The sequence below is a fragment of the Gracilinanus agilis genome, chromosome 2 (genome assembly GCF_016433145.1).
Source record: "Gracilinanus agilis isolate LMUSP501 chromosome 2, AgileGrace, whole genome shotgun sequence".
NCBI lineage: Eukaryota > Metazoa > Chordata > Mammalia > Didelphimorphia > Didelphidae > Gracilinanus > Gracilinanus agilis.
Window position 1 is genome coordinate 40,330,228 of NC_058131.1, and position 12,035 is coordinate 40,342,262.

General features: G+C 45.7%; 1 protein-coding gene across 1 annotated transcript in view; it reads right to left on the reverse strand.

Moving 5' to 3' along the window:
• The window catches only part of CFAP20 (cilia and flagella associated protein 20), a 14,402-nt gene extending 2,685 nt beyond the window's left edge, over positions 1 to 11,717 (reverse strand). Inside the window, exons 1-3 of the mRNA XM_044660455.1 lie at positions 11,413 to 11,717; positions 637 to 716; positions 156 to 267 (exon numbers count right to left, since the gene is read on the reverse strand). Of these exons, the coding sequence (XP_044516390.1) occupies positions 156 to 267; positions 637 to 716; positions 11,413 to 11,496 (276 nt within the window). The 5' untranslated portion in view covers positions 11,497 to 11,717. The remainder of the gene's footprint in view (positions 1 to 155; positions 268 to 636; positions 717 to 11,412) is intronic.
• Positions 11,718 to 12,035: the final 318 nt, after the last annotated feature.

The window sequence follows — 12,035 nt, forward strand, 5'->3', positions numbered from 1 at the left end:
CACACACACACACTCTCACACACACACTCACTCTCTCTCTCTCTCTCTCTCTCTCTCTCTCTCTCTCTCTCTCTCTCTCTCTCTCTCTCTCTCTCACACACACACACACACACACACACACACACACACTCTCACTCTCTCACTCTCTCTCTCACCTGAACTTCAAAAGTGAAGTATTTCTTCAAGTTCTTGATGATCATGACCAGGAAGGGGAGTTTGATGCCCAGGGTCTTCTTTGGGTCCGCAGGGCAGGTGATGTACGTAGTGCTGCAGGGACACACAACAGAGATGGTCGGCCCGACGACCGCCCCTGCCCCTTGTCCCCAGACACAAGGCCGTTTGGCCTGTGTAGGCAGCAGAGACTAGCTTGAGGGAGGCTCATGGGAAATGGCCTCCTCTAGATCCTCAATTCCAGTTTAAGGTCTCTCCGCTTTTCGGGGAGCAGTCCATGCCCCAAACCTTGTGGAGTAACAGCTCAGCCCAACAACCAGACCCGAAGCCGCAGCCACCACATCCTCCCTCAAAATTCCCAAAGCCCCCAATGACACGCTTCCCCTTAGTCCTGGCCTCCTTCCCTGGGAGATACCCCCAACCCACAACCTGTCTCTGGGGAACAAAAGGCTCTGGAGGGGCTACCTGACGTTCGTCCCTTCGATCTCGAGCACCAGAGACTGGATGTCGTTGTCTGTGATTCTTTTGATGTGGCCATTCCGCACCTGCGACAGACGGGGAGGAAATGAAACTGGTCAGAACCAAGGCCGGGAAGTCAGCACCACATGGAGGAAGATGAAGCGGAGCCATTTAGGAAAAACAGAGCCTCATGAGGGGCAAAGGGAGGCCTGTGCCAACGGCCTGCCTGCCTGGGCTGGCGTCACTGCTAAGTGATTAGAGCTGCTCTCGCTCCTAACAAGTCTCAAAAGGGACGGTAGAATCCCTTTAATGTAAATGTTTCCAAACATTTCCAAAAAGATCAAACTATGTGATGACCTTAGTCAAAAAGGACAACCTGGAGCAGCGGGGTGGCTCAGGGGATGGATGAAGAAGTCAGACCTAGAAACAGGAGGTCCTGAGTTCCAATCTGGCCTCAGATACTTCCCAGCTGTGTGTCCTTGAGTAAGTCACTGAACTCCCATTGCCTAGACCAGTGATGGGCAAACCACAGCCTGCGGGCCAGTTGGGGGGGAGGGGGGGGATCCCTGAAATGTTCTATCCCGCCAGTTCCACGACATTCCTAATCTGACAAATACAATGAGTAGGATACATTCAATGAAACTTTGAAAGAATTGCCTTAGAAACAGAAGAGCATTTTCTTTCCTTTGGTCCCATTTTTAAAAAGTTTGCCCATCACTGGTCTAGACCAGTGATAGAGAACCTTTTAGAGATGGAGTGTTGGACCCCACCCCCAATTCCCCAGACCAAGTGCTGTGCCCACCCCCTCAGGGGCTGAGTGCCAAGGACTCCCTGGCCCCAGACAGGCAGAGGGGTGTGGAACATGAAAATATGTCATCAGGCATAGTGGAGGGGGGAGGGGAGCAGCCCCACCCCAGTCCTTCTGGCTTTCTAGTAAGGAATTCTGGTGGGTGACAGCAGGCATATCCTCAGAGAGGGCTCTACATGCCGTCTTTGGCACACATGCCATAGGTTCGCCATCAATGGCCTAGCCCTCACTCCTCCTTCTTCTATGGAACTGATATTTAGTGTTGATTCTAAGGCAAAAAGTAAGTAAGGGCTAAAAAAAAAAGGGAAAACCTTCATGGAAAACACCATTCTGGGGGTTGCTGGGTAGCTCAGTGGATTGAGAGCCAGGCCTGGAGATGGGAGGTCCTGGGTTCAAATCTGGCCTCAGACACTTGCTAGCTGTGTGACCCTGGGCAAGTCACTTACCCCCGTTGCCTAGCCCTTACTGCTCTTCTGCCTTAGAAGCAATGCACGGTATTAATTCCAAGACGGAAGGTAAGGGTTAAAAAAATAATCCTAAAAAAAATAAAAAGAAAGAAAACACCATTCTCTTAGACATGCTGGGCTTTGTATACACCTGATATATTTGAAACTTTTAATCAGTATACCATAATGAAAAGATTTAATTAAAAAATAGAAAATGATCAAAACAGATTTTCCTGTGAAGAAAGGTTTTTGTTTTTTAATTGGGACCCCAGTCTGCAAAGGTTAAAGCTGAAAGGATTATACTTATAAACTCTCTAAAGGTATGAGTAGGGTTAATATGACTCAGTCATGGAATACTGGAAATGGGCTCACTATTAAAGTCCAAAACAGGGCTTTGGGGGGTTGTTTGTTTTTGGAGGGGAGAGCACGGCCCCCGGACCATTCTGCACCACACTTCTCTAATCACCTTTCTAGAGTAAAGCCACCGTCTTACCGCACAATTCCGTACTCGATCACAGACAGTCTAGTTTTAGTTTTCACTGTTAAATGTATACAAGCATCACCTTCTCCAAAAGACCTTAATGGGCAGGGGCTGAGCCATATTTCTACCTTACGCTTTTTCATGCACGGTACATGTGCAAAAAGCATTACTAGTACCATTATTGCTATTAATAGCTCATGTTAATGAAGAGTTTTAAGATTTACAAAAGTGCTTTACAAGCATTATCTAATTTTTTTTTAAACCCTTGCCGTCCACCCTAGAATCGATACCAGGTATTGGCTCCAAGGCAGAAGATCGGTAAGGGCTAGGCAATGGGGGTGAAGTGACTTGCCCAGGGTCACTCAGCTAGGACGTGTCTGAGGCCACACTGGGAGCAGAAATCTCTCATCCCCAGACCTGGCTCTCTATCCACAGAGCCACCTTTCTACTTCCATGATCATTTTTAGCCACCCAACTTTTGAACATTTTGTTTACATAAATTAACTGCATGACAGCTGACTGGTAAAGGCAGAATCACGCCTTCAGGGTTTCTAGAACTCGCTCCTGAAAAGCACTAAGAGTATTCCGATTTTTTTCCTATCAACACAAGTAACCCTCTAAGATGGTTTTAGGGTTTGGCCTTTGGGAGCACTGCAGTGAGGCTTCTTTCCCAGGGCTTTGCACATGGAAGGAGCTTCATGTTTCGGATTCACTGACCCACAGGAAGCTGGCTCAGGCGCGAGGAGCCGTGGGATGCAGAAGTCTGCCTGAAGGTGCTCCCAGAGCAAAAGCGATGCGGAAGCCACCTAACAGGCAGCTAGTCCTAAGCGAAGGTCCACATTGTGCCTTGGCTGGGGATCGCACCAGCGAGTGAAACTCTTACAGCTGCCTTGATCTAGAGCCGCCGACAAGGCAGTCTTTGAAAGGGAAGCTAGCAGGAGAGCTTTTGTTTGAGGACAAGCAGGAGGCGGGAGGCTAAGAGCCAGCCAACCTCTCCCGGGTCCTAGAAGCCAATCTGGCTCTCGCAGCGCTGCCTCCATCTTTCCTGATGAGTTCGATCTCGCCTCTGAAGGAAGAGGGGCACCTCGGGCTCCACGGCCCATTTAATTCAAGAGTGCTCAGCCGAAACTGAGAACACTGATGTCAATTAGTAAAGTATCTCCACATCACAAGCTGCCAATTCCTCTGTGACGGAGGCTGCAAACAGAATTCAAATGATGAAGGTTCGTTAGTGAAAGCTTACTTCCTCACTTCATCAAGTCCCAAAGACAGAGGACTAACTGTAACACTAACCCAAGAGGCAGAAATCACGGCAAAGTGGTCAGCCAAGAGTGTTGGCCCTCAAGTTAGGAAAAGGGCTCAAATCCCACCAAAGACTGTCACTAGATGTCTCACCACAGGCAAGTCATTTAACCTTTACGAGCCTCAGTTTCCTGATCTGTCTAATACCCACAAGCTCTACCTCAGAGTTGTCTTGAGGAGAACATTTTACAAGCCTGAAGTGCTATGAAGATGTAAATGAGTACTAAGTAGTATGACAAAATAAGAAAAAGGAAGACAGAAACATGGAAGGAGAGAGTTCTAACTCTCTGCCCTACACTCTGGAAAAGACCGTTGGATTTGGTTTGGGGCAGCCAGGTCACTCTGGCTACAGAGCCAGGTGTGGAGGCAGAAGATCCCGGGTTCAAATGTGGCCTCAGATACTACAGTCTAGCTGTGTGATCCTGGGCAAGTCTCTTAACTCCCATTGCCTAGACCTTGCTGCTCTTCTGCCTGGGAGTTGATATTCAGTATTGATTCTAAGACAGAAGGTAAGATTAAAAAAAAGTCTCAGATTTGTGCCCTGTTACTTAAGAAGCTCCTCTAACTTCAAGTCACTTCTCTGGTGCCATTTCTTCACCTGTAAAATGAGGGAAGTGGACCCAGCTCTTTCTGAGGTCTCTTTTGTGTTCCAAATCTAAGAACTATGCAAAAGACCACCTAAATTGACCTCCAAAGCAACTGGACGATTTGGTCATCTTCCTTAACTTAATGCAGACATGAGAAGAGCCGTAGAAGGAAATCCAACTTTCAAAGCATCCTTTCATCTCTACCTCAGAAGCATGAATGTGCTATTGGTTCTTAGAGAATACTGACTTCCTTTCTTAAACTCTCGAGAGATCAGGCCACTGAGTTCATTTGTATCAAAGATGGCCGACTTGTCAATGAAAACTATCCATTATGGAAGCAATTTTCCTGCCTTCCTCTATCTAAATTACAGACTTCCAATTGTTTGTTGTCATCATTTAATTCCAAGATCTATCTACCCCAAGACCTCAAATGCAGTGTACCAAATTAAAGTTACTTTGCTAATGTTATGACACACTGAAATAAATCAGAGACACCCTGTATAGCTTAATAAGGGATTCTGTTAAGTTGCATGGGTGAAAAACAACCCTGAAATCCTTATCTTGTAAATAGGCCCCTCTTTGGATAACAGCTTCCGAGAGAGTAAATAATGAGAGCGCACGGATTTAAAAAATGTTCACCACCAAGGAAGAAGGTCAGCAGGAGGGGAAAGACAGGAAAAGGATCTGTTGAATGTTGTGCGCTTATAAAAGCACTCTAAAAATAAAATCATTTGAATCTAGTCCACATATTCCCACACACCCCCAATGCCTCATCTTTCTGGTCCCACCCAATTTTTCCAGCAGCTGAACCCCACCGTTATCCAGCAAACCCAGGGACATGTTTGGATTCACGTTCAAGCCGAGCCAAAGTCCCAGCAGAGGTTAGCACTAGAGCAGAGACTGTATTTCAAATGAAGGAATATGCTGAGGGAGACCTCTGCAGTCAGTCAGGCATCATTACTTAATAATTACTGAGGACATAAATCAAACCTGGACTTTTAATTTATAACTCTTCAAAGAACAAATCTAAATAATCAGATTTATGAAATTGTCAGTGCAACAGAAGCTGTTTTTTGCTTCCAAAAGCAAAGGCCATCCTTGGGAGGTTACAGAGACACTTACAATCAGCAAAATTTCTTGTTAACATACAGTAAAGTCTCACTACTTTAGAACGGTAAGTTTAACTTGGAAAAGGCACGTTTTTAAAGAAATCCATTTCCACCCCATAACTGGAATGTTCCTCACTTTCCTCACTGGTTTCTCTGGGATTTCAGTACAATCTTGTCCCTTCTTCCCTCTGTGACTTTATGCAAGTCAACTGCCTTTCCAAACATCAGCTACCTCATCTATAAAATGGGAACACGCTTGATCAAATGCCAAACACTATAAAAATGTGAACGGCTCTGTAAAGGACCACAGGCATCACTATTTAAAGTGGGGATCTTTGGAAAGGGGGCTTTTTCTAAAAAGAAACTTGATGGTTCAGAAATCAAGGACCCAGAGGTACCAAAGGAAACTGAAAAACATATTTACAAGTTCCTCTCATCTACTTTTATAAAACAGAAAAAGCATTCATTAAGCACCACAAAAAAAGATCACATCCCTTTCTGTTCTTTATCATGACCAATTAAGGGAGAAGAAAGAAGAAAAAAAACAATTAGAAAAAATATTCAGACAAAGCTGGAGTATATGGGCCAGAAAGACTTTCATGGAGTAACATCTCCATCTTGTGGTTAAGCCATGGAGCACTAATACAAGTACAGGCATCCTTTAACCACCACCACCTTCCCACCCCCATCAAATGAAATTAGTATCTTAACTATAAACTGTTTATCATATAAGAATAAGCTGTGTTGAAAAGAATAAATCCTGTCGGACTCAGAGGTTAAAGACATTGTCTCTGTCTAGCTGTGGGACCCTGGGCAAGTCATTTAACCCCAACTGCCTAGCCAACTTGCTCTTCTGTCTTGAAATTGATACTAAGAGGACAGCTATGTGGTTCAGTGGACTGAGAGCCAAACCTAGAGGTGGGAGGTCTTGGGCTCAAAAATGACCTCAGATACTTCCTAGCTGTGTGACCTTGGGCAAGTCACAAGTCACTTAACCTCAATTGCCTACCCTTACCACTCCTTTGCTTTGGAATGGATACTTTTTCATATCACTTCTCAAGACAGGGAGTAAGGGTTTAAAAAAATGTCTTTAACCACAAAATAAAAATAACATATACGGTGACCACTTATTGCAACTGGTGTCTGAATTTGGGTTTTATACCAGGCTTTGGCTAGAATCACTATTCTTACAGAGTCAGAACACCTCTCTAGCTGGATGGGTTATAGTTATGTGTCTTTTTAAGTAAGTTCCTCAATTTCTTCGTCTAGGCAAGTAACTACCTCACATATCTCAATGAAGAAAAGAATGTTGGGGGCAGCTGGGTAGCTCAGTGGACTGAGATCCAGGCCCAGAGACAGGAGGTCCTAGGTTCAAATCTGGCCTCAAGACACTTCCCAGCTGGGTGACCCTGGGCAAGTCACTTAACCCCCATTGCCTACCCTTGCTGCTCTTCTGCCTTGGAACCAATACACAGTATTGACTCCAAGACGGAAGGTAAGGGTTTAAAAAAAAAAAAAGAATGTTAACAAAAGTTATTAATATCTTCAAGCAAAAGCTCTACCCTCAGGTGGGGAAGTGGGGAATCTTGGAGAGGCTTTATTTTTCCCCTTCCTGCTAGCTCTTGTCCCCTATCTTTCCTCCCTTTTGTGCCTGAACTCCTTGAGAAGGCTATCTCTAAGTGTCACTGGAGAGACTTTTGAATGAAGCATGAATTCTACCAATGCTCTCAAAACAATTCACATTCAGGCTATCAGCCAGTCGCCAAGTACCCAGTTCCCGGAGATGGGCATAACTCGGCATACAAAAGAAGGGGAGAAAACAACTCCAGAGCTTAAAGCAGCACCATGCCTTGTTCTACTATTATGGGCAGTGGGTGCTCTTCATCCAGGTTCTTTTTGCTTATGGCTAGAAGTCAATCAGTCAATGCTGAGGGACTGGATTTCATTGAGGGGGACCAATAATACAATGAACAGAACTTCAACCACAAGCAGGAACCCTTAAAGAACCTTCTCCATCAAAGGGGAGTCCTGGTTCCATTGGGGCTTTACGCACAAGACCCTCCATGGCACTGTCTTCCGGTGAGATGCTTTCCTTGCACTGACACTCAGAAAAGGCTGGGCTACTCTAGTGGACAAAGTTCCCAGGCTTCGGAGCTCTCTGTCCAGGGTAAGTGGTAAATGTTAATTTAATTGCAATTACATTGCAACTAAGTCAATATTTACCAAACAAATACCAATTAAGGTCACATATCTCAACTGTCCCCACCTCATCCTTATTCTTGATACATTTTGCCCTTAATCCCTGGGATTGGGGCTATTTTCCAGTTTGCCATTTCCATTTCAAGCTGCTTCTAGAAATCTGGCAATGAAACCACAGTATCGCTACACTAGTGTGATCTTAATTTGGTTACTCAATGCTTAGAGCTTAAAAACAATCCCCCAAGTGCTTTAAAATCCTATATATTTAAAGTGGGTAAACACACTCTCATTCTGACGGTTAGGAAGCTCTCTTGAAATTGTTCATGGTTCTAAAAGTTCTTTACTATTAGACATTTCAGATATATTATGTTCACCTGTTGTTTAATTTAAAATTTGTAATCCTGTTGGACAAACAAGTATTTTGTGTATGTTTATATCGTCAGGGTATCATCCGACCTCTAGTGGCAATGTTAAGGGACACACAGTGCACCATGGCAACTAGCTTTCATGATTCCCATGTAAACATGTTGACTATTAAAATGCTAGATGAGAAAAATGAAAATGAAAAAAAAGAGGGGGGGGGGTTTGAAGGGATCAAGCCCAAAAGAAAAGCACCGAAACATTTCTCTAGTAAAGATTTCATTCAATCTCTCTGTGGCTGAAACTTCCTAAGCCAAGGACAGTCCTAAATTCTCTGATGCTCCGTCCTGCAACGTTCCAGCATCCCCCTGAATTCCATTAAGTGACGCTTTCTAGTCCAATTGTTTCTATGCTGGATAAACCACTAGAGAGCCGCTGTCAGTTCTTGGCTCACATCTCTCTCTCTCTCCCTCTAATTCACAGGAAAGTAGGAGGAGCAATACTGCTATCTGCAGAGGTTCCGTTTCAGAATTTAGGAAACTTTATTTCATTGTGACTAACTAAGCTACCAGACACACCTGTGCTCCCAGCTTAAAAAAATAAATAAATAAAAAACAAAACAAAACACTATACTGTATTTCCTAACTAACTTTATCAATGGCAGCACCAAAACAACACCAGAAAGAAGGGGGCCGGTCAAATTCGCATTCACATTTAAAGCTTTTCCAATCTCTTCTACTAGCTTTCAGACACACAGATGATGCTGGACTCGCCTCTAAGGAGAATCTGTACAGGACAAAAGCCATCTCTATTTCCTCATCCACTCTGTGGCCAAGAACTTGTACCTAACAAGTACCTGTTTGCTTAGGGGTCCAGAGTTTTCCTCTGTGCAAAAACAAAATGAACCAGATGGGAAACAAAGCTATAATCCTGACTTCAGTCCCACCAGCCATCACTCTCAGCAGCAGGGTGGTAACTGCAGACCACAAGGGAGCTACAACCACAGCAGGAGAGAAAGAACATCTGAGACAAGACAAAACGTTCCAGCATGGTTGCAGCTACCTAACTCCAATTCTGTAAAGCCTGAAAGCCTGATGTAATTGGGTGCACCTGCACCTATGAGGCAGGTTTGAGTCCCGTCATTAGGGAATATCATCTGGAAGGGAACCTATAATAGTAAATTTAAGATTATTCGGTTTCCCTTAAATGCTGCTTTTCAATATGAAGTTGGCTAAACTCTTCAGAAATGCAAAAATTTTCCCCTTGAGCAAAATCAGTGGGAGTTAAAGGCAAGATGCTCAAAAGGGCTAAAATAGAAGTGGCCCATTTTTGGTGAGAGAACTTCTGTTCTGTGCAGACAATATGAGGGTGTGCACATTCACCTCTCAGTGATCGCTGCTAATTAAGAGGCCCAATACTATGCCTAACGGAAATTGCTGCTTGATTTTTGATTGTTTACTTTGTATTTACACTTGGTGTGAGTTCAAAACAATCCATTGGAAGACAGAGCATGAAGCTGGAAAAATGACCAGTTTGTAAAGATCAACGTCCCTTATCTGATAAGACAAGCAAGAGCCATTAAGCGTCTCCCATTTAGCTCAGAAATGACTACCCTGTACTTATTCTTTCACCACTTTCCCCCTTTTTTTTTTTCTGATTCAGACATAAGGCCTAAATAGCAGCGCACAGATCCCAAAGCCTACAGTCATACAAATATCAGTGGAAGAGTCACCTATTCTAATGCCCTCATATAAAAAAGGAGGAAACTGAGGTTTGCCCAGAGCTACTCAGCTAGTTAACTGTGGGTTTTGACCCCAGGTGTCCAGACCCCTCCTCTTGCCCCCCCAGTTCATACTTATTCCACTGCACTTCCCTGTTTCCCCATCACATCAGAGATCAGCCTCCAGCTCTAGTCTAGGATTATTTCCAGATTCAGTTAAAAGTAAGGAACAAATAACAAGTCCACATGTAGAAAAGGAATAGATGGCTCCAATCTGAAATTTTCTCCAGGTGGGAAAAGCTGTGTTATCTACTGGACTGGCAGATGAAAGGTTGATAGGAATTGAGAGTTAAGAATAACACTTAACTTGGACCTTGGGGAAGGGAAGTCTGATTACTATTCTAGGTCTTAGTTTCTTGATCTGTAAAATGACAGTATTGGACCAAATGATCTCCACAGTCCCTTCCAACTCTACTATGACAAATAACTAAAGACTGAGAAAAACAAGGCCATGTTCAACCACGTCAAATGCCCACAATAAGGGCACCCCACACACACAGGGTACGTTAGACATAATAGGCAGGGATAAGGAGGAAACCTCAGAGATCTTGTCTAATTTCTTCACTTCCAGATGAAAACTGAAGGCCAAGTGAGATAAGTAACTTAGGATCATAGATCTAGAGTTGCAAAAAACCTTAAGAAGGCTTCTAGTCCATCGTTATCATTTTAGAGATGAAGAAACTGAGGCCCATAGAAGTTAAGTCACTTAGTGGAGAACACTCAATATTTTTTAATCCTTCACTTCCTGTCTTGGAATCAATACCATGTGTTGGTTCTAAAGTAGATGAGCAGTAAGGACTAGGCAATGGGGGTTAAGTGATTTGCCCAAGGTCACAGAGCTAGGAAGTGTCTGAAGTCAAATTTGAACCCAGGATCTCCCTTCTCTAGGCCTGGTTCTCAATCCACTGAGCCCCCTAGCTGCCCAGAGAACATATGGTATTAAGAGGGTTGTGGGTGGGGGGCACCAGAATGTGAAAAAAAGTTCTGCTGCTTTCACACCAATTGTTATTGCCACTATCACAATACTTCCTTCCACAGAATTACCTGCTCACTGCTGTATGTTATATTTTCTCCAACTACCTGGATTATAAAGCTTCCCAAGGTACCAATGATCCTTCCTACACTAAAGAGCCTTCTATAACAACCTTCTACCCCTGAGTGAGGCAGTGAGTAACTTTATACTCATTTAAAGATAAGGAAACTGAGGCATGGAGAAAGTAAATACCTTACCCAGGGTCACTGGTAGACAGTTAATATGTTGTTATAATATTGGACTTTCTAAGGCCTTAGGTAGAATTTTGGGAAGGGGAGGGTTTTGCATAGGGCTGTGGAAGGGAGGGGAAGTGGAGGATGGAGAAAAAGATGAGGGAGGATGAAGGGAGTGAAGGGGAAGGAGGTGAAGGAGTTTAGGAGGATGGAGCTGGAGGGAATGAGCAGAATGCAGGGGTCCAGTGAGATGGACAGGGAGAAGGAGATGAAGGAGGAGGGGTGCAGGGGAATGGAAAGGATAAGCAGGATGAGGGGGTCCAGGGAAGTGGGGTGAAGGAGAGAACAGAATGGAGAGGAAGAGGGGTCGGAGGAATGGAGGGGACGGAAAGGAGGTTCAGGGGAATGTAAAAGGAGGAGAGAGATGAAGGGGATGAGCAGGATGGAGAGGAAGGAGAAAAGGGTATGGAGGGACAGTAGGGATCGGGCTTGGGGTCCCCGCACCTTCTTGTCCCAGATCTGCAGGGGCTTGCTCCCGATGCTGTACAGGATGGAAAGGAAGCCGCTCTGGAACGTGTTTTTGAACATCGCGGCGGCGGCCGCCGGGGGCACCTGCCTCTCGCTGCTGGTGGCCCCTGCCCTCCGCGGCCCCGGCCGGCCTAGGCCCCGAGGCGGCTCCGCGCGGGGAGCTGGGGGCCCGACGGCTGAGGCGGCCGCGAGAACGCTGCGTCCACAGCCCGGAGGTCCCGGTCCCCCACCGCTGAGATCGCGTCTCCTGAAGCACGCCCTGCCACCTTCTGCTGACGCCGCTCCGCCTCCTCCAAGAGGCGACCAGAGCAACCGCCGCCGCGTTCCCCGCTCTCCAGTCCGGTCGCCGACGCTCAAGTGGGGCGGAGCGCCGCGCGCCGAGATCCTTCCGCCGGACCCCGCTCAACTTCCGGCGCCCAGAGCGTCCCACGACCCCGAGGGCCCGCCCCCGGGACCCGCCCCGCGCGAAAGAAGCCCCGTTGCCAGGGAACTACTTTTCCCGACATTTGACCGGCTCGGCTCTCGGGAGAGAGGGATAGACACAGTTTGTTGTCGGCGCCTGCGTGGTACCATGGGAACCGCGGGGTGGGGGGGGGCCA